Genomic DNA, 24052 nt, shown 5'->3' with positions numbered 1-24052 from the left:
ATATTTGTTTAAACAAATCCAAATCACTCTTAAGTCGCTAAAAATGATATTTAAAACACACTAGTAACAAACGACCGTTCGGGCTTAAATGTCTTATTTTTATGTTACGCAGAAGCTTTACACCAAGTTTCAGACAAATCGGTGATCCAAGTTTTTGTCAGAGTAATTTGACATGGAATGACCGTAGATATTTCATGTTAGAAATTTTATATATTACTACTATAGGGCTTTTCATTCACAGTCATTTGTTTTGAGCTTCTGTCATATGTCGTATAATCCGTGTATAGGTATATTAATATTATACACAGATTATACAACATATGACAGAAGCTCGAAACAAATGACAATCGATGAAAAGCCCTATTCTAATCAACTATTCTAAATAGGAAATAAAAAAAATGGTTTTATTAACGTTTTGACGTCCACATCCGATGTGGACGTCGAAATGTTAATAAAATACTGTTTTTAGTTAAGTTGTGGCTTATTTCCCACTTAGACTAGTTGATTACAAAAATGCCACAATGAAATAGCTTCAGAACAACATGACATTACTACTATTGAATTAATTTATTTGTTTTAGAAAAAATGGAAGTCTTAATCAAAGATAAGTTTTATCGTTACAAATGCAGTGAATGTTCCAAGCAATTTTCGGGTTTAGCAAATTTCAATGCTCATAAGAAAATACATACAACTCCGAAAATTGTTTCCCACCGTAAGCCCAAACAATTGAAGTGTCCTTTATGTAAATATGAAGATATCAAATCGAAGTTAATACACCATTTTGGAGAAAGGCATGAAGTTGTTGTTAAAGCTGAAAATATGCAATTTAATTCATTAGAAGAATTTCATTTTTGGAAATTGGAAGAGGAAAAAACAACTAGATCATTTTTTGTAAAGAATCGTAGTTCCAGTAATGTTTAAAATGGCACTAAAACAATATATAATTGTCATAGATCAGGAAAATACATTGCTAAAGGAAACAATAAAAGACATTTAAAATACAAAGGCTCTAACAAAATAAATGCTTTCTGTCCAGCCAATATTACAGTCATTCAAGAAGCAAATATCTGCAAGGTAGATTATGTTAAGATGCATATTGGACATCAGAATGACTTAGGTCATTTATTTTTAAGTCAGGAAAAAAAGCGGGAATTAGCTAGTAAAATAGCTGCAAAGATTCCATTAGCTGCCATTTTAGATGAAATTAGAGATTCTATGACAAGTGCAAATTTTTCAAGGATTCATCTTCTAACTAAAAAAGATTTGCATAATATTGAACAAACATACAATCTAAATGCAACACCTGTCAGACATAGGAATGATGCCATAAGTGTCCAAGCATGGGTAAATGAACTACAAAAAAGTAATAGTGTACTTTTCTATAAACCGCAAGATGATTTATCAGAAGAGCACTCATGTTTAAAAAGAGAAGATTTTGTTTTAATTCTAATGACCGAAGGTCAAAAGGAGATGCTTGACAAATTTGGGGGTGATTGCATTTGTGTAGACGGAACACACGGAATAACTAGTTACGGATTTGAATTGGTAACATTATTGGTTCTTGATGATATGCGAGAGGGATTTCCATGTGCATTTATGATATCCAATAGAACAGATGAAGACGTTATGTGCATATTATTTTCTTGTATTAGAAAAAGTTTGCAATCAAAAATTTCGCCCAAAGTATTCATGTCGGATATGGCAGAATCATTTTTTAATGCATGGATAAAAATTATGAGTCCTCCAGAATACAGGTAAGTTTTATTAAAAAATGTATATTTTTTGCACGATTGATCATTTTTGACTGTTTACCGTGACAGATTTTACGTCAGTAGGTGACATTTACTAGCAACTCGACGGTAAGTAATTAAACTCGACGGTAAGTACTCCAACTCGACGGTAAGTAATTCACTTACCGTCGAGTTAAAAAATCTCTTAATTTTAATTTATTTTTATAATTTATAATGGTATCAATCGTGCAAAAAACGTTATAAGCATGTCGAACGTTAAGGGTAACCGATCTCAGACAATAATTGGAGTCATCGCTCCGCTCCTCCTCCAAACAATTGTCTTCGATCGGTATAAAACCCTTACCGTTCTCCATACTTAATATACTATTTCAGTCTTTGACCAAATTATTATGATCACCTATGAATTTCTATAAAAATCAACTAGGTACTCCACTACTTTTTATTTATAAATTATTTTTAAATTTAATTTTGCTATGTAATGTTATTGTTAATTTTATACAATAACTGTAATATTTATATTTAATAATATACAACAATAAAACATTTGAAAATGTCACATATTTATATATTTTTCTATATTTTGTTGAGCTCCTGACCTTAATTCCATAAAAAAGATTGGGATCTGTTAAAACGAGAATAATTCCAATGAAAAAGTCATCAGCAAAATTGTTTTCATTGAAAAACTAATATATTTATTGGAACCCCAAAGACAAATAATTGAAGCAAAGTGAATTTAAGTGCATTCAAAATATGCCAAGACGGGTACAAGCGGTAATCAAAGCTAAAGGGCGGGGCTTAACAAGATATTAAAAAATAAATATGTAGGTAATATGTATTTTCCAATGTTTTATTGCAGTTTATTATTAAATATATTATACTTTAGGTAGGGGAGCCCAAGCAGGGATTTTTGCAGTAACTCGAGCGCGTCAGATTATCATATGGGGAGAAACCTGGTACCCTGTAGATGTACCTCTACCATATATTGGCTCTAAACACAGGGAAGCTCGTTAAGGGGAGGGGCGGAAAAAAATCTATCCTTAGAAAAACTCGAAATCGCCAGATTAAGATAAGGTAATTTAAGTACATGCATACATATTTCAAAAATCTGACGATTTGGGCGGAGCGTAAGGAAATGGGTGAGTCACAAAGTTTTACAAGAAAAAGCGAATATTTCGCGAAATGAACGATAGATCTAAACACTAAAAAATACGTGCTCAATATTTGTCAAAAATCTATCGAATGATACCAGACACGACTCCCCACGGAGAGGGGTGGGGGGTTACTTTAAAATTTTAAATAGGAGTCCCCATTTTTTGGGTTGATTCGGATTTTTTGCAGATTCGGATTTTTTGCAGATTCGGATTCCTTACGTAAAAATAAGTAAATTTTTATTGGTTTTAGAACCTACTCTTTACAACGCAATAGGTCCCCAAAGCGCTCCAGTGACTGCACATTTAGCATACTTTCCTCTGCTACTAAATATTACATATAGAAGGATTAAATTAAAAAATAATTTTTAATCAAAAAGTAGTGAAATAGTAGTTGATTTCTGTAAAAATTCATAGATGGTCCTAATAATTTGCAAGTGACTACATGTAGACACTAGTTAAATCTGTGAACTTTATGTTTTGTATTTTTTAAATTTGTAGGCTATATTGTTGTTGGCATGTAGACCGCGCATGGAGGAAGAATCTTTCGAAGATTTCTGCTAAGGATATGCAAGTATGTTGTATTTATTTATGTAGATTAATACATTGACGTACCTAGTTAAAAGTCATTTTATATCAATTATGCAAAAGTGACATGCAGATTTAATAATTGCTCTCAACTAATTCAATTCTATATATTAATTGAAGGATAGAGAATGAATCAAATAACTGCCAATATGATCTAAAATAAAATCTTAAAATAGGTAAATCTTTATTCATTTGCTTGTCATCGCCTGAAGTATAATATTTTTTCACCAATTTTAATACAAAAAATAATATTTTAGGTACCTACTCTCATATGATATTTATAATAATTAAGCTTCTATTAGTAAATACCAACTAATAATTTAATAATTTTTTAGGTAGTGGTCTACCAACAATTGCGTACCTTGCTTCAAGAAACGGATGTAAAAGCATTTTCACTTATGTTGGAGACATTTTTAAAAAGCCTCTACGAAAATGAGGCTACCTTGGAGTTTGCAAATTATTTTAAAATCCATTATGCTAATAAAGTTGATAGTTGGGCTTATAGTTATCGTCTAAATAGCGGTTTGAACACGAACATGCATTTAGAACGTATGCATCATACCATAAAGTATATCTATCTAAAAGGCAAACATAACAAGAGACTAGATAGGGCTATTTCTGCTCTATTGAAGTTTGTAAGAGATAAACTGTTTGATAAATTAATAACAATTCATAAAGGTAAACTGTGTACTAAATTGAGAGAACTAAGGTCGAGGCATAAGTCAAGCCAAGAACTTGATCACAACTTAGTGATAAAAATGTATACTGTTTGGCAAGTTCCTTCATCCACAACTCAGGAAATATATTTGGTAGAGCAAAGGAAAGTTGATTGTGCTTGTAAAATCGTTTGCTTGGAATGTGATGCTTGCTTTCACCAATATTCGTATACATGTATAGATTCAAGCGTCAGATATAATATGTGTAAACATATACATTTAGTATGCCGATATGAACAACACCTACCGGGTGAAAAAAATGCAGAATCACTTATAACAGAAACGGACTCGGATCAAGGTTTGTTGCCTTTTAAATATACATATACATGAAAATAATAAATCAGGGGTATAGAATAATGCATATTTACTTTTAAAATGTACAAATTCTTAAAAATATTACCATAATTTAATATCATCTAAAACTTTCCTATCGTTAATTATTTTAAAATTAATGTATAAAATTATTTTACAGTATATCCAGCTTACTCGACAACTTCAAAGTTTCAAAGGTATTTACTGATCTAAACGGATAATAAATATTTTCAGCAACTTTATGAGGGTCGGTTTGGCTTTGAAAAGTTATTATGCATTAGCTTTTTTGGAAAAAATTTGTGGTTTTCTTTGTAAACACTGTTAGTTAATATAATAGAGTTATTCTGGTGGCTTGTTTTCTGAATTTCTTTGTTGTATTGTATAGGTATCCCAAGTAGCAATTTGTCGACGCGACAACGTTGTCTACCGCGTGGCAACGTTTTGTTACAACGTTGTTATTGCCTAGAAGACGACCCAATTCTGCACTAATTTGGTGGACGATTTTTGAGTTGTTTTGACGTTGCCTAGGTAACCTTAAGCGTTGCATAAGACAACTGAAGCGACTATAAAAAGTGCCTGCATGCAATGGTTGCTCAAAGAGTCGGACTGGTTATGTTTTTTTACCTATATAAAAAGTAAACTATTTTGACATCATATCAGGTATTTAAATTTATATATACATAAATAAGGACTTAAACAAAATTACCTGATGTGAAATTTATAAACGCATCTCAGATTACCGTCAAATATGGATATTCTACCTTTAAAACACACACGCGCTCATTTTTTATCACCTTTTTAACAAAAAATATGTAAATTTAAAAAATATAATTTTAATATAAAAGCCAGAATTTATGTTAAAGATGTTTTGTATAAATTCAATGTATTGATGGTGCTTTTAAAGGTATTAGAAAATGCCTGCATTTTTTATATTTTGTGTTTTTATTTTCTTTACATTTCAAAAAAAACCAAAATGGTGCATTAAACAACATTACCAATATTACTTAAAATATACCTTATTACCAACCATAGACGGATGAGACAACCGAGAAGTCCAATCGCCGACCAAACACGGCCTGGACCGACTATCCCAACCACTTTAGAACACACCCTCTTATTGGATGACAGGGTCATGTGACCAGTGCAATGAAGTGCATCATTCTCCTTAACAGCGTTGCCACATTTAGTAGATATCTACTGTTTTGGTATATTTTTGATATTATTTAAAAAATTCTAGTAGGCAATGTTTTTTATTAGATTTTTGGTATATTTCAATATTTTGTTATCACTAAAATAAAATTTGCTTTTTAATAGTATTCACCCCATTTCTAAATTAATTTTCAGACATTTTGTTACAATTTCCCAATGTCATTACCGAAAATAAGATTCAGGACGTAGATGATGATAATAGATGGACAGAGAAATGAAACTGGTAAATACCAGATCTAAATAAGGAAATCTTCATATAATTGTTTTGGAGAATTTCCAAATGATTGTAACGCTCGGTTTCATAATCAGTTAAAGTGGATTTTAAATTTTAAGTAAGTTGGTACCTACCTTTATCACAATTCATATATGGGTAAATGTCAACTTTAAAGTGAACTTTACTTAACCCTTAACTACAGACATCCCAATATTAGCACGTAATTACAGATCCCCGGTATTTTTTACCGGTCATTATAAAATAGAGTCAAAATATAAAGTTAATAATAAAAAACAAAAAAAATTGCATTATGAGTTTTTCTGGAGTCTCTATATATGGGAAAAAATGGTAAAATGAGTGATTTTAATAATATAATACAAGATTTTTGAAGAATAATCTATTAAACCAGAATTTTGGTAACATTTTTGGTCTATTGAAACAAACGGCCATAAATGCTATGAACAAAAATTTAGACTTTTTTTTAACAAATAAACGTAACATAGAATCACAAAGGAAACATAAAATAGTATTTACAAAAATTTTTACATCCATGAGAAAAAATCTGCAAGGGTAAAAATTATCACAGAATTAAATGGCAATTCCATTTTTGCAAAGTGGCCTCAAAATTTTTATCGTCAAATTTAACCTTCATTTAAGGTCCAGGATGACTTCCGCAGTCCATTTCTTTACTTTTTTCCTAAAAACATAAAAAAATAATGTAAACATTTCAGATTTACAAATATAGTACTCATATAAAAATACTTACTTAACACAGACATCCGGTAATTTTTACCGGTTAAGATTTTTGATGTGTGCTAGAAAAGAAAATATTGACAATACACACTACACGCTTTGACTAGCATTGTTATACAAACTACCCGAGAGGTACAGAGACACATGAACTTGTAAGTCGTGAGGTTACCATGAAATCCACATCTTGGGAGTGCCCGCCGGTAAAAAATACCGGATGTCTGTAGTTAAGGGTTAATGTTTACTTTAAGTTGATTATGAAACCGGGCGATTTTGACAGGTAACCGTTAACACAGATTTTACTGTATTTACAGGGCCTAAAAAGAATCTACTGATTTCTATTGATTTTTTGAAAGCAAAACTACTATCCGCTGCAAGATAATTCGGATGGAATTCAGACAAAATATGCACAAAAAGTACATATTTTGTCGGAGTTTCAGCCAAATTATCTTGCAACGGATATAGTACTGAAAGAGTAAGAACTGGCTTGGCAACCCTGTCTAGCAAAGCTGATACAAAGCTTATCAAATCTACTGATAAAACAATGGACAATGGAGAAACCAGCTAATAAAAAACAAATAACCAGGTTGTTAAATTAATCGAAAATTTCCAGAAAAATAAAATATAAAATAATAAGAAAAAGTAAGGTTATTAAGTAAATTATTTTTTTCCTCCTGAAGTTGCCGTAAACGTGTCACTTATCTATAGAACTATACGTAAAGGCCCTGGGGTCGTGAGAGACAACTACCTAGTCGGCCAGAAAACCCATGGGCGTAAATTAGTTTAGCATTATAACGTTTTTAAGTAGTTGCGATTGTTGAAAAAACTTAACTGTGATATGTAGTTGTCACAATAGTAATAACTTAGTTGCCCATATAACTAAAGATATTACTTAACGTTGTAACATAGTAATGTCAGTCGGGTTAGGGGTCGTTGGCCGAAACAACTGAAAGTCCACTGTGGCAACGTTATATACAGTGCATTTGTTTGTACTGACAACCAATGCGTCGAAAAATTGCTACTTGGGATAGAATTTAATTTATTTGATTCAAATTTTTGTTAGCTTTAACTTGAGTAGCAATCAAAATATGATTTTTTTAATATTCAATATCTTATTTATATTGCAGATGGCAATGCCCTAATAATTCAAGAATGTACTTCTGAAAATAAAATACAGGATTTAGTTAAGGTATTAAGTTCTAAGGAAACTGAAGATGGTGATAATGATGCCAAGTTAGACAAAGAAAAATTAAATTTAAAAAACTGGATATGGGCTCAAATTGATAAAATCTCCTCAATGACAGAGCTAAATGAAATCAAACGTTTAACCGCTCCAATTGAAGCTGTGCTAAACGCAGTTAAGGAAGGAAGCACATCAATAAAAATACCAGAAGAAAATATAAAGATTCCGCACAATAAAAATATTGTTAAACAAAGGAGATTGTTTTCGGTTAAGAAAAAATCTAAAAGGGAAAATCAGCGTGTTAACAAACCTTCTATTAGTGATATTCAAAATACCGCTGTAAAATTGTTACATCCTTAATAAATTTGTAATATAACTATTACACATATCGAATTTTTTTATTTAAAATTTTGCTATTACGCTCGGTTTCATAATAAAGTTAAAGTGGACTTAAAATTTTAAGTTGGTAGGTACCTACCAAATTTAAATTTAAAGCCCACTTTAACTTTATTATGAAATCTGTCGTTAATGCTGTATCTATAGTTAGGCTAATAAGTATATAAATTTTGAATTTCATTTATATAGTAAATATGTATAATCGACATATTTTGACAAAATATTTGGTCGATATATTTTGACAAAAAAAGAAGAATCTAAGCAATTTAATTAATTCAAAATACATTTTACTGCTGTCAGAAAAAATGTTTATTTCACAAAATAAACGTGGCTTTTCGCTTAAATCCCAGGTTCAAACTGCTAAGAGACATGTGGTTGGCAGCTTTAACATTGAATTTAAGCGAAAACAATATTTATTTGTCAAATAAACATTTATTTCTGTTTCCTGACAGAACTAAAATGTATTTTGAATTAAATGAATTACATTCATTCTTTTTGTCACAATTAATTTAATCCAAAATATTTTTTTGGACACCCTGTATACCTAAATAATTATGTTAAAGTTTATTTTATTGAATAGCGAATTAAATAACCTTTCAAATGAGCTATCACACAACGCAATACTCTCATTTAAAAAAATCATCGATTAGGTCATCACGCCCAGGCGGATGACGTCACTAGTATGATATATATACCAAAAAGTCATAATTTAAAAATAAAAATCGACCTGTCTCAGGATTTCTTTCCAAATTCGCCCATTCTCGAGATAATGAATTTATTTCAACTCAAACGTCCTCACTGTATATTAGGTTAAGTATATTTTGAATTTTACAACAATTTTACACCATTATTTTTAATTTCTCTATAAAATAATTAACCATAGGAAAGTTATAAATTATAGTAAAATAACCATAATAAAAGTTATATCATTACCACATTAAAGAACAGTCCAAAGGAAAATAGAAATATTCCACATAATAAAAATTGTCTTAAACGAAAGTGATTGTTTTCAGTTAATAAGAGAAAACCTAAAAGGGAAAATTATTGTTTAAACAAACCTTTTGGTAGAGAAATTCAAAATACTGGTGTAAAATTGCTAAGTCCCCAATAACTATATAATAACATAAGTATCGTATACATAATATACATAACGATGTTTTTTTATTTAAAATATTTCTAATACTATATAATTCGATTAATAAATATATTTTGAATTTCATTTATATAGATAATCGACCAAGCGAAGTGAGGTCTTTCATTTATTACTATGTTAAACTTAAAATATGTATTAAGTGTATAATATATGTTTTTCAAATTGGCCGCCAAACTCAGAGACTGACTGTCAATTGTCTAGAAGCTCGCCAGCATAGTATTAGTTTTCTCTATGGTTTGTTTTTTAACCAAGAGGAGTGATTCAAATTTACCGCGCTGTATTGCTTGATTGTAATTGGTCCAACCGCAGGCAAGTTTACTCCACTGTTATAAAATTTTGACACTAATGACATTTATCAAATTTTGACATTAGTGACATTTCATAGGTTAATTAAGTTATATCGGCGATTTTTGTGTTTTCTGTGTTATTCGTTTAATTTTTAGATTATTAGTCTGCTTTTATATAAAAAGCAGTTGTTTTTGGAACTCTTTAGCGACGTATTAATTTAATATAATATTTATGGATTACCGTTGAGGGCCGACTAGATCAACCAAAAAAGAAGATGTATTTGGTTATTATTCTAGTGACTTTCTTGGGTGTGAATCTGCCTTTTTAGTTTACTCCTCCTGGTTAAAAAATAAACTATAGACTATGGAGACCTGTAGGTCTCCATACTCTAGACCTTAGACAAGGAAAGAGAGAGGACGAGTAATCCTATGACCAAAAGTGAAGCCAAACTGACACCAGGGATTTTGATCATCGACGTATCTTTGGGGTATTGTTAAGCATTGAGTATTTAAAATAAAAACATGAAATGTATTTAAAATGAAGAATTTGTGTACGGTAAATGTTTTATTAAGTTGCTCATATTACGTACATATGTTTCAATACATACATATGTTTTTATTACGAATTTTAGATGATGATTTACTTTATTTTTTATGAAATTTTAACCTTCAACGAACACCCACCACTGGCAACCCATTGTTATTTTTGACGTGACCGCCATGTTTCTGGTGACAAACAAACCAAAAACTGGCTTCACTTTTGGAACGTGTGTGTTAAATGGGTGTTACCCGTCCTCTCTTTTTTCCTTGTCTAAGCTCTAGACGCAAGTGATTAAATCGACTTGTACCTAACTTCTGTTCAGTTTATCTGAGCAACCGAAGATACTTTCATACGTTTTTTTCCCGCTGGGAGGGTTGACATGGAGGGGATATCACATCTCGACCGTCCTTCTCATGGTGGCAGAATTTGTAACTAAACGTCCCCCAAAATCGCACATGACATGACAAATGTCATATGTGAATTATTATTTTTTTATTATAATCATAGAAAAAAGTGTTGTCTGATTTGGTAGAATGCGATCTTATCCTTCAAAAAATATGTCACGTATTTCAGCACCTGGGAAATTGGAAGGATACTACAAATCTGGCCTCCACATAAGTGGTCTGTAGCTTCAACATGATAGGTGTGAAATTTTAAACGTTCTTGCTGTTGATTGGATAGGAAGGGTAGCGTTATCTAGCCTCCACGCTAGGTACACCATAGCCTCCATACGGTACTTCCAATATTTAATATTATTTTATTAAAGTGGCCAATAAAGGTAAAACACAAACAACCTTTGTTTCTTAATTATTTATTTATACAATAATGTGACATTTTACATAGAAATATTAGTATTTAATTTCGATTAAATATATGTTTACTTGTTGAATTTATCGGCTGCACACAACAGCTGATCGGCCATTAGACCTAACAACAAAACGCGAAATAAAATGTGTATTTTAAAACTGTTGGATAAACAGTACCTACAATCAGAAAAACTTACCTTTAAAAAGGTACTCGATTATGAAATAACAAAAATATCAAAAAACACGACTGAATATCAGCTTTTTATGGTAACACAAACACAAACCAAACACCAAACACATCACATCATGACCGACCATATAAAATAAGTGAACGACAACGAACGAACGAACACGAACACAGATTACAGATTCACAGATAGCGCACGATTTGTCAAAAGTCATGTTCGACCAATCACAATGCCGACATCAGCGCCTCTGACTAAACGGAAGGAAAATAAATACGATTACATGTTTTTTATTAGAGTTAGCGGGGCATGCAGTCGTTCTCGAGTTATGTGTTGGTAACTGTCACGACCTTCTTTTGTTTATATAGATGTAAAATATTTAAATGGCCATTAAAAAATAACGGTTAGTGATAAAAAAGTGAAAATTTAGGGTTGTATGTATCTTTACGTTCCACATCATATGCAATTAAAAAAAAGAGTTTGTCTGAAAAAATAGAAATAAATATAAGGGTGGCAAGCCCCCTTAAGACGCACGGGTATGAAATATAGATAACGACCCACTCCCGGTCCGGTCGAGTACACTTGCAAACTTTCATAAAAATCGGTCAATTCGTTTCGGAGGAGTATGGCAACAAACACTGCAAAAAGAGCATTTTATACATATAGCTGTAAAAATTTTGGTGGCTACTAAAATGACAATATAAAACCGTATAAACCTTCCCTGAACTTCCACAAATAATTCAACATCAAAATTAGCCAAATCGGTCCACACATTCTCGAGTTTTAGCGAGACTAACGCACAGCAATAGATTTTTATATATAAGATAAATATGCTTTTCAAATATTGCCCGCCAAATCATGACTAGACTGTCAATTGTCTAGAAGCTCGCCAGCTAAAGTATTATGTTTTCGCTAGCCGCGAGTGATTTAATCGAGTCGACTTTCGTGATCCGCCTCCTGCCCTGTTTTGGGACTACGTGCATTGTAGAATCATTCTATCGCATGATGCGATAGTATTTTCAAGGAATATATACGGTTCTAGAAGAGATTACAGTGTAGTAGTCACTCACTGCACTAAACTTACAACGGACGTTTGCTGTGATTGGCAGTCATCGTCACCTGATTTTGACATAGCGAATTATTCGGTATGTTCCGATCTCTCTGCTCCGCATGCAACGAAATATGTATTTCTTCTCTGTTATCTTTGTTTGTAACACATTTTAAAGAAAGAAAATATTATTCTAGGGTTTTTAATTGTTGGGGTTGCCAGTTGCCAGTGCCGTTTAATCCTCGCACGTTGTGTTGCACGTTGCACCATTTTGTTTGTTTGTTGATATTTTGATTTTGTCTTTTTGAGTTTCTCTTTCGTCACCGCTTTCGTTATTATATTAATTATTGTTGTTATTAGTGTTATAAGAGTTATTATTATTAGTGTTAATTATTAGTTTAGTGTATATATAGTTAGTCTGTTAGTTCATTTAGTATTAGTTATTGTTAATTTTTGTTATTTAATTTGTTATATTTTTTGTTATATTATTATAAATTATTATTAAAAATGAGGGTCCAAGCGGTGCATTGGGAGATGTTGCTCTCCTTTTGCGAGGAGAATCCCCAATTAATCACTAATAAATTTAATAGTAGCGAGGGACGAGCTAAGGCGGTAGCTATGTGGCAAACCATTGCCAACAGATTAAACAGTTTGGGATATGGCGAGAAAAGCGTAGAGGGGTGGAGAAAGGTAAAGATTTCAATTAATTATCCATGAATAAAATAGTTGTGTGAACATAGTATTTCAAAACTAATGTTTAACTTTTTTAGACACTAACAGACTGGAAGTCAAAGACAAAAGCCAAGGCAGCTACACTAAGAAGGGATCAAGGGCAGACAGGTGGCGGTTCCCCTCATTTACCTCCTCTATCCCCATTAGAGGAGAGGATATTAAGTTTAATGGGGGTCACAGCTTTCATGGGAAATGAAACTGTACCAGAATTAGGTTTTGGAGAGGTAAATAACTTTTATGATTTTTAGTAATATGTACTCTTAGTAATATTAAATAGTCTAACTAAGGTACAATATAAAGTCGAATTTCACCTAGATGTTATAAAAATTATGGGATATGCAATTTAGCATGTTAACAATTACAAAAAACAAAGGGTGACCAATCTAATCATGTTCTAACTATAATTGATTAAAAAATGACCGTCATACACCACTATAACAGAGTTTTTTGAAAATATACAATGAGTCCATAAAGTAATGCATAAATTCATTATTAGGTGAATAAACATTACAGTGGACCTTCGATAAGTCGGCCTCAGATAACCTGGAAGTCCGGCTGACCCGGACCGATTTTCATCAGACAAAACAAACATTTTTCACTTTGACTTAGTTTTTTTAATGTATTCTGTGCATATGTATTTCATGTTTTTGCAATTATAACGTGTAAATATTTGTTTATTATTTATATGTATTTTATTAATTTTTACCATATTCTCTGGCTAACACGGAGTGGCTGCGGTCCTGATTAATCCGACTTATCGATGTTTCACTGTATTAGAAATTCCGGAAACAGGTTGATTTTTATTTTTATATTATGAGTTGGCATACATATCATACCACTGACATCGTCCATTTGGCCATGTGATAGCTCTTTTGAAAGAGTATTCAATTCTCTATTCAGTAATTTATTTATTTATTTATTTATTCACGGGCAAGCCCTATTCCGATATAAATTTTACAGTGTTCTAAATTATATAACATAATTATACAATTATATAACATTAATGTTAACCAATTATATAACATAAACTATCGTAATATAACATATAACCAAGTGGTTTGAGAAAAAATAACTCGTATGAGTAATACAGTTACAAAAAAGAAAAAAAAAAGAATAAGATAACATTAGGTCAGTACAATTACAAACAAAAGATATCACCTAAATCAATTCGGAAATGTTGTAAGGTATAACGGTTTTAAGTTATCTAATACATACAGGTCATGTAACACTAATCACAATACAAAAGCTCTGGCCGAAAATATTAAAAAGTTAAAAAGTTAGGGAAGAAATTAGGTTTTTAAAGCGGGAAACTGATATATTAAAAATTTCGAGGTTATTTAATGAGTTAGCTAATCGAAGAGTTCTAGGAATAAATATGTTGTAGGAATAACTGAATCTATGAAAAGAGACATAAAAGGTTTGCACCTGCCTAGTCGAACGACTGGGGACAAATAGAGATATTTTGGAGAGAAGTTCGGGGCAGTTACACAGCCCGTTGATAATTTTAAATAAAATAATTAAGTCTCTTTGTTTTCTGCGTACCTCAAGAGGAGGTAAGTTCAGTATGCGCTCTAATACAGAATAGTCATAGTATACATGCAACTTACTGGCAGTATATCTCAGAAAATTGTGTTGGACAGCCTCAATCTTCAGTTTATGAGTAAAGTAATAGGGGGACCAAATTGTGGAACAGTAATCGAAATGAGATCTAACCAGGGAGAAATAAAGAGATTTAATAGCTGAGATGTTTGTAAAGTCTCTAGTGGTTCTTTTTATAAAGCCAAGCATCTTCATAGACTTCTGTATTGTACTGTAAATGTGTGATTTATAGCTAAGGGCGGAGTCAAGGATCACACCTAGATCCCTAGTTTCAGAGGCAGAATGTAAGGTCAGATTATTTATACTATATTCGAAGATGATTGGATGATGAGTTCGGTGGAAACGAAGAATATGGCATTTGGATGCATTCAAACACATACCATTTTGCATACACCAGTTAGATAGGCGATCAATATCACCTTGTAGACTAAGTGAATCAGCCTCAGATGTGATTATTTTAAAACATTTTAAATCATCAGCGAATAACAAAGTTTCACTTACTTGGAAACAGGGTATTAGATCATTGATAAATATATTAAACAACAGAGGTCCCAAGTGTGATCCCTGTGGTACACCTGAGTTAACAGAGATGGTATGAGAATAGTGATGATTAACCCTGACAATTTGCGATCTTTGCGTAAGATAGCTCTTGAGCCACTTCAATATAAGGCCATCAACTCCGTATAAATAAAGTTTATGAATCAAGAGCTCATGATTAACTTTGTCGAAAGCTTTGGAAAAGTCAGTATACACAGAGTCAACTTGTAAACCCCTCTCAAGAGCATCTGTCAAAAAATCAACATATGTTATGAGACCCAATTCTGCTGATTTTTTGGATGTAAATCCAAATTGTTGGGCCCCTATAATTGGCGAGAAGTCATAACTTAAATAATCGGAAATAATGCTCTCAAAAACTTTAGGAATAGCACTAAGAATACAAATGGGACGATAGTTACCTATATCCGATTTTCGACCTGATTTATATATTGGAGTGACATAAGAGTTTTTCCAGTAGTCTGGAAATTCCCCTGTTGATAAAGACTTATTAAATATATAAAAAAGTGGGCGCGATAGAATGAAGCTGAATGTTTTAAGGAAAGTGGGGGGAATTCCATCAGGACCAGGACCTTTGTTGGTATTGAGTTCAGACAGTTTTTCGTAGATTTTTGAAATTTCAATGTGATAATTAGACACATTAACCAAAGGTGAAATCTGGGTTACATGCGGATGTAAGGATTGGTTAGTATAGACGGAAGAGAATTGGTTAGCAAAAAGATTAGCAATATCAGTTCCATTGAAGGCAGTACGATCTCCAAGAGTCATTGTATTAGGTATAGCGTTATTTTCCCTTTTACTACTTACAAATTTCCAAAAGGATTTAACGTTATTAACAATAGAATGTTCGGTACGTTGAATGTAATCAGCATAACACTGTCTTGATAAAAATTTACATCTAGTTCTTAAGTTACTAAATGCTGCATAACTTTCTGGACACCTTGTGCTCTTATATATCTTGTGCACTGATTTCTTCTCGTGAAGCAACTTCTTCAGCTCAGAGGAGTACCAGCATGGATATTTCTTATCACAGATTTTTTTTAGCGGAACAAAACAATCAATGATGGAATAAAAAATGTCGTAAAATACAGAAACCATGTCAGAGAGTACTTTTCCTTGAAGTGCACCATCCCAATTAATTGCTTGAAGGGATGAACGAATTGCTGCATAGTCAGCATGAACAAAGTCATAATAATACTCTTCACCAGATAAATGATCATTTGTGATTTTGAGTGGCAAACTGCATTCAAGCGGAGGATGATGTGTGTCCACTGGAATTAAAGTGTCGATAGCCTTCAATACATCAATACCCAATGGAGATAAAATGAGATCAAGCGTAACTCCTCTATCGTTGGTTATTTCGTTGGTCTGGAAGAGATTGAAAAAAGCACAGATATTGGATATAGTTTCAATAGAATCAGCTTCAGATTGTGTAGCTGTAGGCTGAGGAGAAGCAACGGAACAATAATCATCGACATCCCAAACTGCAGATGGAAGATTAAAATCACCCAATAGAAAAAGGTTTGCTCTATCATATTGCTCGCTTATAGTGATAAGCTGTTCAAAGTACGATTGGTATAAAGTAGCTATAGATTTAGGTGGAAAATATACTGTACCGATTATAGATTTGTTATTAAAGAGAACAAACAACTGTTCAATCGAAGGATCAGACTGAATTTGATAAGAAGGAATTGAGTTCTTAATGGCAATCAACACTCCCCCACCTCTACTGAAGACACTGGAGTCCTTAGAGCGGTCAGTTCTGTAGATGTTGTAGTTGAGAAGTCCAAGTTCAGCATCCGTAATTTCAGGTGTGAGCCAGGTTTCAGTTAAGATAATGATATCATAGGAACAGTTGCTGACATTCAAGCTGAGGTCAGACAGTTTAGTTCTTAGTCCTCTAACATTTTGGTAATAAAGTATAGGGCTGCCCGGTTTTAGTTTTTTTTACAGATTTTCGGTGTATTGTTGAAGTATTTAATAGTTAAATTTTGCTCACCAGCCTGTTGACGTACTCTAAGTTCGTTTTTCACTGAATCGAGTTGCTTTTTCTGACAGGGAGTTTGATCAGATAGGAAAAATATTTTATTTGCCTGGCCTAATTTAACTTTGTTTCTTAAGATTTGATGCACTTCGCGAGCCGAGGAAAGAACGACTTTAATTGGTCTATGACCGTTTTTATTCTTCTTCCCAAAACGAAAGATATGTTTACTGTTGACACTTATCGCACCTTCACTCGCTCCAGATAAAAGTGTTTTTATTTGATTAATATCCTCAGTTGAAGTTGATGGTTCTGGGAGATTGAAGATAAGTAAATTATTTGACCTTTTTTGGCGTTCGTGTAGCTCATTTATGATGTCATCGGTTATTGGAAAGTTACTCTTGTTATCTTTTAGCATCTGGATTTCAGCTTTGAGTAAGGTGACTTCGCACTTCAGGTTTTCAACTTCTCTTAGAATTTTGGGCACACTTTTGAATGACAGTCGGCAATCAGAACAAAAGTAGAACAACGTTCTCTTCTGGATTACAACAGCTCGAAGTTCAGAAGCACTTAAGCCAGTACATCCTTCGGTCGGATGAAGAATAATATGACAGCTGTCACAAGCCACTGATTTATCACTGATATCTTCATTGCACTTTGAACACTTATTTGCAGCCATAATGCCAATTTCACTGGGCTAATATAATGTGAGTATATCAGTTCTAATATTCCTGGACTAATAAACCTATCACCTCAATTAAGTTCTTATCAGTTGGCACTTTTTTTGGCTTAATTAGTAGCTTTTTATAAGGAGTATACACAATAGATGAAATAATATTATCAAATATTGATTGGACTTGCAAACAAAAACAAGAAAATTAATCTCTTCAATGAACGTAGATACATTTGAAGAACAATACACAAAAAGAAGGAAAATTTTGGATAAGTTTAAACCACTTTAAATCCAATAATTCGAGCAGAGATCAAAAAACACTGTTTAACTTGACTAATGACTTTATAATCTATAAGTAATATAAAAACATTAATATATTTATTTATACATGGTGTTCCAACTTTTTTTTAAAGTAAATTAATTGAGACAAAAAGTAGTAAGAAGAATGTATGTAATTAATTTAAATCAAGATATATTTTACTGTTCTCCAAAAACAGGAAAAAAATGTTTATTGTTTTTCGCTTAACCTTCCGCCGGTAACGTGAATTCTTGTAACATAATTGGCAACGTCGGTCTACGACACCGACTTTTTTAATAATGAATATCTTAGGTTGTGATTTTGTGTTAATATTTTGATGTGACTAAATGTTTAATATAACTATATTTAAATAACAATATAGTAAGAAATGATCGATCAATATTTATTTATATTCGGGAAAAAAATGCACATTAAAAAAAAGTTGCTTCTTTTAGATACTAACATAATTGACAAACAATTTACAAAAAACTGTTAAGTTTTTGAATACAAAATATCAACAAACATATCGACAAGGGTTGAAATGTCACAAAAAAAATAAAATTATTCAACAAATGTCCAACACAAACTGAAATTATTGTCTGTTTTTTTCCTCATTTTTTATACACTTCACTGCACCACATTGTACGGTTCTGGTTCGGAATTAGCAACAATTTCGTCAAAAAGTTGTTGCAACCTGATTTGTTCTCTTTCATAATCAATATTCATATACAACTCCTAAAATTAACATCTATTATTTAAACTGACTATGGACCAAAAACGACAAAAACTTACCGTTAAGTATAACATAAATGGTAACCTTGGTCTCTCACACCGTCAGGTCAAATAACATATGAACTATCCACACTTGGCCACAGATTTTTCAAGACTAAATAGTGTGATGAGAATTTGAAAGCTACCTGGCCGCGGGGACAAAAAAAGATGCGCATTTGAGTTTTAACGCGAAAAATCCGCTACGTCGGTGTCAGGGACCGTACGTTACCACTTGAAGGTTAAATTCAATGTTAATGCCGCCACCCATCTGCCTCTTGGCAGTTTGTACATTTCATTTAAATGAAAATAAATGTTTATTTTTCAACTAAACATTTTTTTTTTGTTTTCGGATAGCAGTAAAATGTATTTAGAATTAAATAAATTACATACATTCTTCTTTTTGTGTCATTATTTCAACTAAAAAAATATTTTTTTACACTGTATAAATAATTATGTTAATGTTTACATTACTGAATAGAGAATTGAATACCCTTTCAAATGAGATATCACGTGAACCCTATTCTCATTAAAAAAATCATTACATCATCACGCCCAGATGGATGTCAATATATATATGCCAAAAAATCATAAATTAAAACTAAAAATCAACCTATTTTGGGAATTTCTAATGTTTTTTATTTAGCTTATAATGAATTTATGCGTTACTTTATGAACTCATTGTATATATACAGTAGAACCCAGATTATTCGTGGGTGGATTATCCGTGCTATGATTTTCCATTACTCAAATTTCATTTTTGAGGTTTTATCAAAATAGCATTGCCGTAACTCACACTCGACAGAAACTCTACTATACGTCATGAGGGAGACGCATAATGTATCGTGGATAATTTTAGGAACTCTTTGTTGATATCTAATTTATATGTTTTTTTCACCTTTTGATATTCTTTGCCTAAATTCAGTTCTTACTTCGAATTCAGCCTCTGATTGCATTTTTGTCAAGTCTAGGCCTATATAAATGTTCTTACCTTTAGTTTGGTTTTAGCTGTGCTAAAAAAGCACAACAAGCTGTGCTTCTTGTTTTTCAAATATGACTTTAAGAGCCCTGTATATATTTTTGTGGGTTTGCCTATCGTGAGTTGAGAAGAGTATTTACACGATCTGGGTGATAGATAAATGATATTTTTTAATTATGTTTTTGAGCCTTGAATATGCTCATCTTTCATTATTTTTCAGTTTTAAATTGTTGATAACTCAAAAACAATCAACTTTAGAAAAATATACAACAGACCTTTTTTGTTTAGAATGATCCAAAAAATCTGAAATAATATCTGCCCGGTTTGAAATGTTTTTTTTTTTTTATTAAAAAAAGTTATTTTTTAATAATTAATTAATGATAGTTAAAATGAGTACCTTGGGTGAAACCAGGGGTAATAAGAGGCAGTTGAAGCGTAGCAGTAGCCCTGTTACCTTCCTTGTATACCGTAGGCCCTAGATATAGCAGACTACCCTGCTATAATCCCAAAGCCGCATCAGTAGTATAAAACGGGAGACTATTATAATTAATTATAGTTAGAACAACATAAGATTAGAGAGCTAAGTGAAGTTCAACCTTATTTATTTATTATTTTTTTATTTATGTATGGGCAAGCCCAATTCAGAAAAGATTATTACAAAAAAAATATTAAAAAGACAATGCAAAAACATAAACAGTGTCAACACAAAGAACAAAATTACAATAAGTGTTGGATAACAAAGCTATTAAGTTAAAGGGAAAAAAAGAACATTGCTATATAAAAAACAAAGTTTAAGATTAAAAATTTCTGATAGAAATTATATCATTAACATGTAACCATAATTTGTAAGGTCAACAAATGGTTTTTAAATCTATCCAAGAAATTGCAGAATATATTTATTTAAGTCATTTAGAGAATTCGCAAGATTTTCCAGTGTTTTATTAGTAAGGCAGTAAGTGTTCTTGGTAAAAAATTGTTGTAACTGCTCAAATGGATACGGCATGCACTCCCCTACATATAAACCGCAAACTGGTTGAATCGAAGAGGGTGAGCAGCGAGCACTAATGTATCCACTACGTGGAGCTGCTATGCCGAGCATGGAGCACCCACATATGGATACGTACCTTTAGACTTTAATCATATTGTGGAAAATATGTACCTATATAATAATTGAACTTTACAGGTTGAAGTCCAACATGTGGAGATAAGTGATAGAGAGACACCAAAAAGTTCTATGGTGGTGGAACATGATTACTCTGATGAGGTAGGTACATTTATTTTTGGAATAATATAGGGCCAATTAAATACCGATAACATTCTGCTACAAGTAAAAAATGAAAAGATTGGTATTGTAAGATATGTTAAATATTTGGGGTTTCAAATTGACAGTTGTTTGAATTTTGACCATCATTTTGATTATATTGTCCGGAAAATAACGAAAAAACTATATTTTTTTAGCCGAATATCACAAAATATATAACGAAACGGAAAATAACGAAAAAACTATATTTTTTTAGCCGAATATCACAAAATATATCGACTCAAGCTAAAATTACAGTTTTTAATTCAATTATTCAGCCACATTTTGAGTACTGCGCAACTATATTGTATATGTTTAATTTAAATAAACTCAATCAACTACAAAAACTACAAAATCGTGGCATGAGAATTATATTGAAAACAAATCGACTTACACCTATATCATATATGCTACAGGTTTTAAATTGGTTCACAATTGAAGAGAAACTGTATTATTATACAATGATTTTGGTTTATAAAATACTTAATAATGTAGCTCCAGATTACTTTAAGCAGTGTACAATAAAAATGTGCATGATTATTCTACAAGAAATATGGGGAATATTTACATAGCAAAAACAAATTATAAAATGACGATGAATTCATTAGTACTCCAGGGGTTTAAATGGGTTTAACGCTCTACCAGGTGAATTAAAAAATACGATGTCACTAAAATCTTTTAAAACCAAGCTTAAGCTGTATATTAGAAACAAGTGATGTAATACTTTATTATGTTAATTTTATGGGTGGGTATGGTATGGTATTATATGTTGTAAAATTTATTTAAAGTTTGTTTCAATTTTATTTGGTGTTGCTTAGTTATATTCGATTTTGTAATTTATTTGTAATATCTACATCTAAGTAAATGTAGCTTTTATTAATTAAAATTATGTATATAATGCCTGGTTGCACCAACAAATCTTAAGCTCCAGCTTAGCCCAGCTCTGCTTCTAGATAGGGCCGCTTTAAATCTAACTTATTTTGCACCATAATTTTCGATTTTTATCGATTCAATCTACGTGGCAATCCATTGTGACAAGCTGAAAATTAATCTCAGACTCAATGGTGTACCGCTTATATTTCGTAAGCTTTCCGCTTTCGTAAACCACGTCTTAAGCTTTAGATTTGTTGGTGCAACCAAGCATTTAGATACCTTTATTACAATACAAAATTAAAAAATCATAAATGTTAAAATATTTTGGATTTTGATTGATTTGTCCAGTCAGGTACGTCTTTCTTTATTGATTAAATTTATAAGGCACAAGGAGTGCAAACTTTAAATTAACAAAAAAAAACATATATACTTCCAGCTGAGCTCTCAACATTTATAAATCAAAAGTATAATTTTTATATACAAAAATTGGAGTATTTTCATATTTCTGGACCTTGGAGGTAAACTACACTATGTCGATATGGTGTTGTTTTTAATCAGTTTTTAATTCACTTTTTTATTAGTTGCAATATACAAATTGGCTATATGTTATCATTAAAATATGGTCACATTGTCCTTCGAACAATTCTGGGATACATCAGATTTTTATTAACATCCTAAGTGCCCTAAACTTTGTTGCTAACACACGCTAAACCCAGTTGCTCGAAATGAGATAGTGTAGTTTACCTCCGAGGTCCAGATTTGTAAAATTGTGCTATTCATTATTTTCCTGCTTTTTTTTAGAACCAAGTGGACGAAAACGATGAACCATGCACTTCACATGGCCATTCATCACAAGGGATAGGAAAGAGAGGAACAAAAAGAAAATTAGAGTATGGCAGTGGGAAAGGAAAATCTAAATCCAAAGGCAGGATGCATCTGAATGTTCCTGCCTCATCTGGGTTATTACAATTAAGCAGAGAGTCTGTGAATGTATTAAAGGGCATACAAAAAAATACAGATAGAATAGCAACGTCACTTGAGACACTTATTTCACAAAATTTTACATGTAAATGTAATGCACAAACTTGTAAAAACAATAAATAGTATTTACTTATTTTGGGAATGTATTTTTTCACCCTCGAGAGGGGGTGAAACTCACCCCCAGGGCAAAAGCACACATCAGCAAAATATCACTTTTTTTCTGACTTGTTAGCTATGTGTATGCCAAATTTCATGTCAATCCAAGCGGTTCTTTAAAATTTAGAGGTTTTGCAATATTTTACCGTTAAAGAACGTACTATAATATTTTTATCATTATTATATGACTGCAAACAAAATAAAGTCGAAATTTTAGTTTCTGAAAATTTTAGCTATAGTTGCTGTACTGCAACTTTTGTAGAGACAATTGTAATAAGTTATCACTGGAATTCTGTAATTATTTATTTTTAGAAACTTCAGAAAACTAATTTATTATGATAACCATGTGTTGTTTGTATATGGTGAAAAATAAAACCTTAAACAACTTTCACAAAATTATTTATTATAAATTTTAAATGACATTTTTTAAAAATTATATATTTGTCAACGAGCAATTGCCTAATTATTTAAATACAAGATTAGAATATTATAATACAAAAATATAAAATTTTAAAATTCAAAATCCTAATTAATTACATAGACGTAAAACTAAAACTAACATAGACAAAAAAGAAACGAAACAAAATGTCACATTTTAAAATCGATTAAACTAAATTACACATAGTATATCAAAAAAATCACGTGGAAGATATTACATAATTGCACTTAAAAAATACTTACCCAAACCACTTAGGTAAAATGCTGTCAGAGTTTTATTTGAAAAACTGTTTTTGTCTAGTACTTTAAAACAATATACTATTTGACGTATCCTTATCAAACTTGACTGAAAGTGTAAATGTGCTGTAAATCTTACGACATTGTTCAATAAGAATACGTTAAATAGGTTTAGGGTACTGGCACAAATATTTT

General features: G+C 31.6%; 2 protein-coding genes across 2 annotated transcripts; both read left to right on the top strand.

Annotated features, from left to right (window-relative positions):
• Positions 1-960: 960 nt before the first annotated feature.
• On the top strand, positions 961-8259 carry LOC126878853 (uncharacterized). The gene is made up of 4 exons (XM_050641750.1): positions 961-1754; positions 3401-3473; positions 3823-4501; positions 7816-8259. The coding sequence occupies exons 1-4, from the start codon at positions 1090-1092 to the stop codon at positions 8229-8231; spliced, it is 1833 nt and encodes a 610-aa protein (XP_050497707.1). The 5' UTR covers positions 961-1089; the 3' UTR covers positions 8232-8259.
• A 3800-nt stretch (positions 8260-12059) lies between these two features.
• LOC126878857 (uncharacterized) lies at positions 12060-23159 on the top strand. The gene is made up of 4 exons (XM_050641756.1): positions 12060-12977; positions 13058-13243; positions 21056-21136; positions 22847-23159. Exons 1-4 carry the CDS (start codon positions 12795-12797, stop codon positions 23147-23149), a joined length of 753 nt encoding a protein of 250 aa, XP_050497713.1. The 5' UTR covers positions 12060-12794; the 3' UTR covers positions 23150-23159.
• Positions 23160-24052: the final 893 nt, after the last annotated feature.

This window comes from Diabrotica virgifera, chromosome 1, assembly GCF_917563875.1.
Source record: "Diabrotica virgifera virgifera chromosome 1, PGI_DIABVI_V3a".
Lineage (NCBI taxonomy): Eukaryota > Metazoa > Arthropoda > Insecta > Coleoptera > Chrysomelidae > Diabrotica > Diabrotica virgifera.
Note: the sequence above shows the minus strand (reverse complement) of the source record. Positions and strands in the feature narration are given on the sequence as shown.

Excerpts from the sequence above, each read along its gene's own strand:
- LOC126878853 (XM_050641750.1), top strand. The coding sequence starts at position 1,090 with ATGCATATTGGACATCAGAATGACTTAGGTCATTTATTTTTAAGTCAG. Across the intron at positions 1,755-3,400 it reads ATGAGTCCTCCAGAATACAG|GCTATATTGTTGTTGGCATG; the intron begins GTAAGTTTTATT and ends TTAAATTTGTAG. Across the intron at positions 3,474-3,822 it reads TTTCTGCTAAGGATATGCAA|GTAGTGGTCTACCAACAATT; the intron begins GTATGTTGTATT and ends ATAATTTTTTAG.
- LOC126878857 (XM_050641756.1), top strand. The coding sequence starts at position 12,795 with ATGAGGGTCCAAGCGGTGCATTGGGAGATGTTGCTCTCCTTTTGCGAG. Across the intron at positions 13,244-21,055 it reads CAGAATTAGGTTTTGGAGAG|GTTGAAGTCCAACATGTGGA; the intron begins GTAAATAACTTT and ends TGAACTTTACAG. Across the intron at positions 21,137-22,846 it reads AACATGATTACTCTGATGAG|AACCAAGTGGACGAAAACGA; the intron begins GTAGGTACATTT and ends GCTTTTTTTTAG.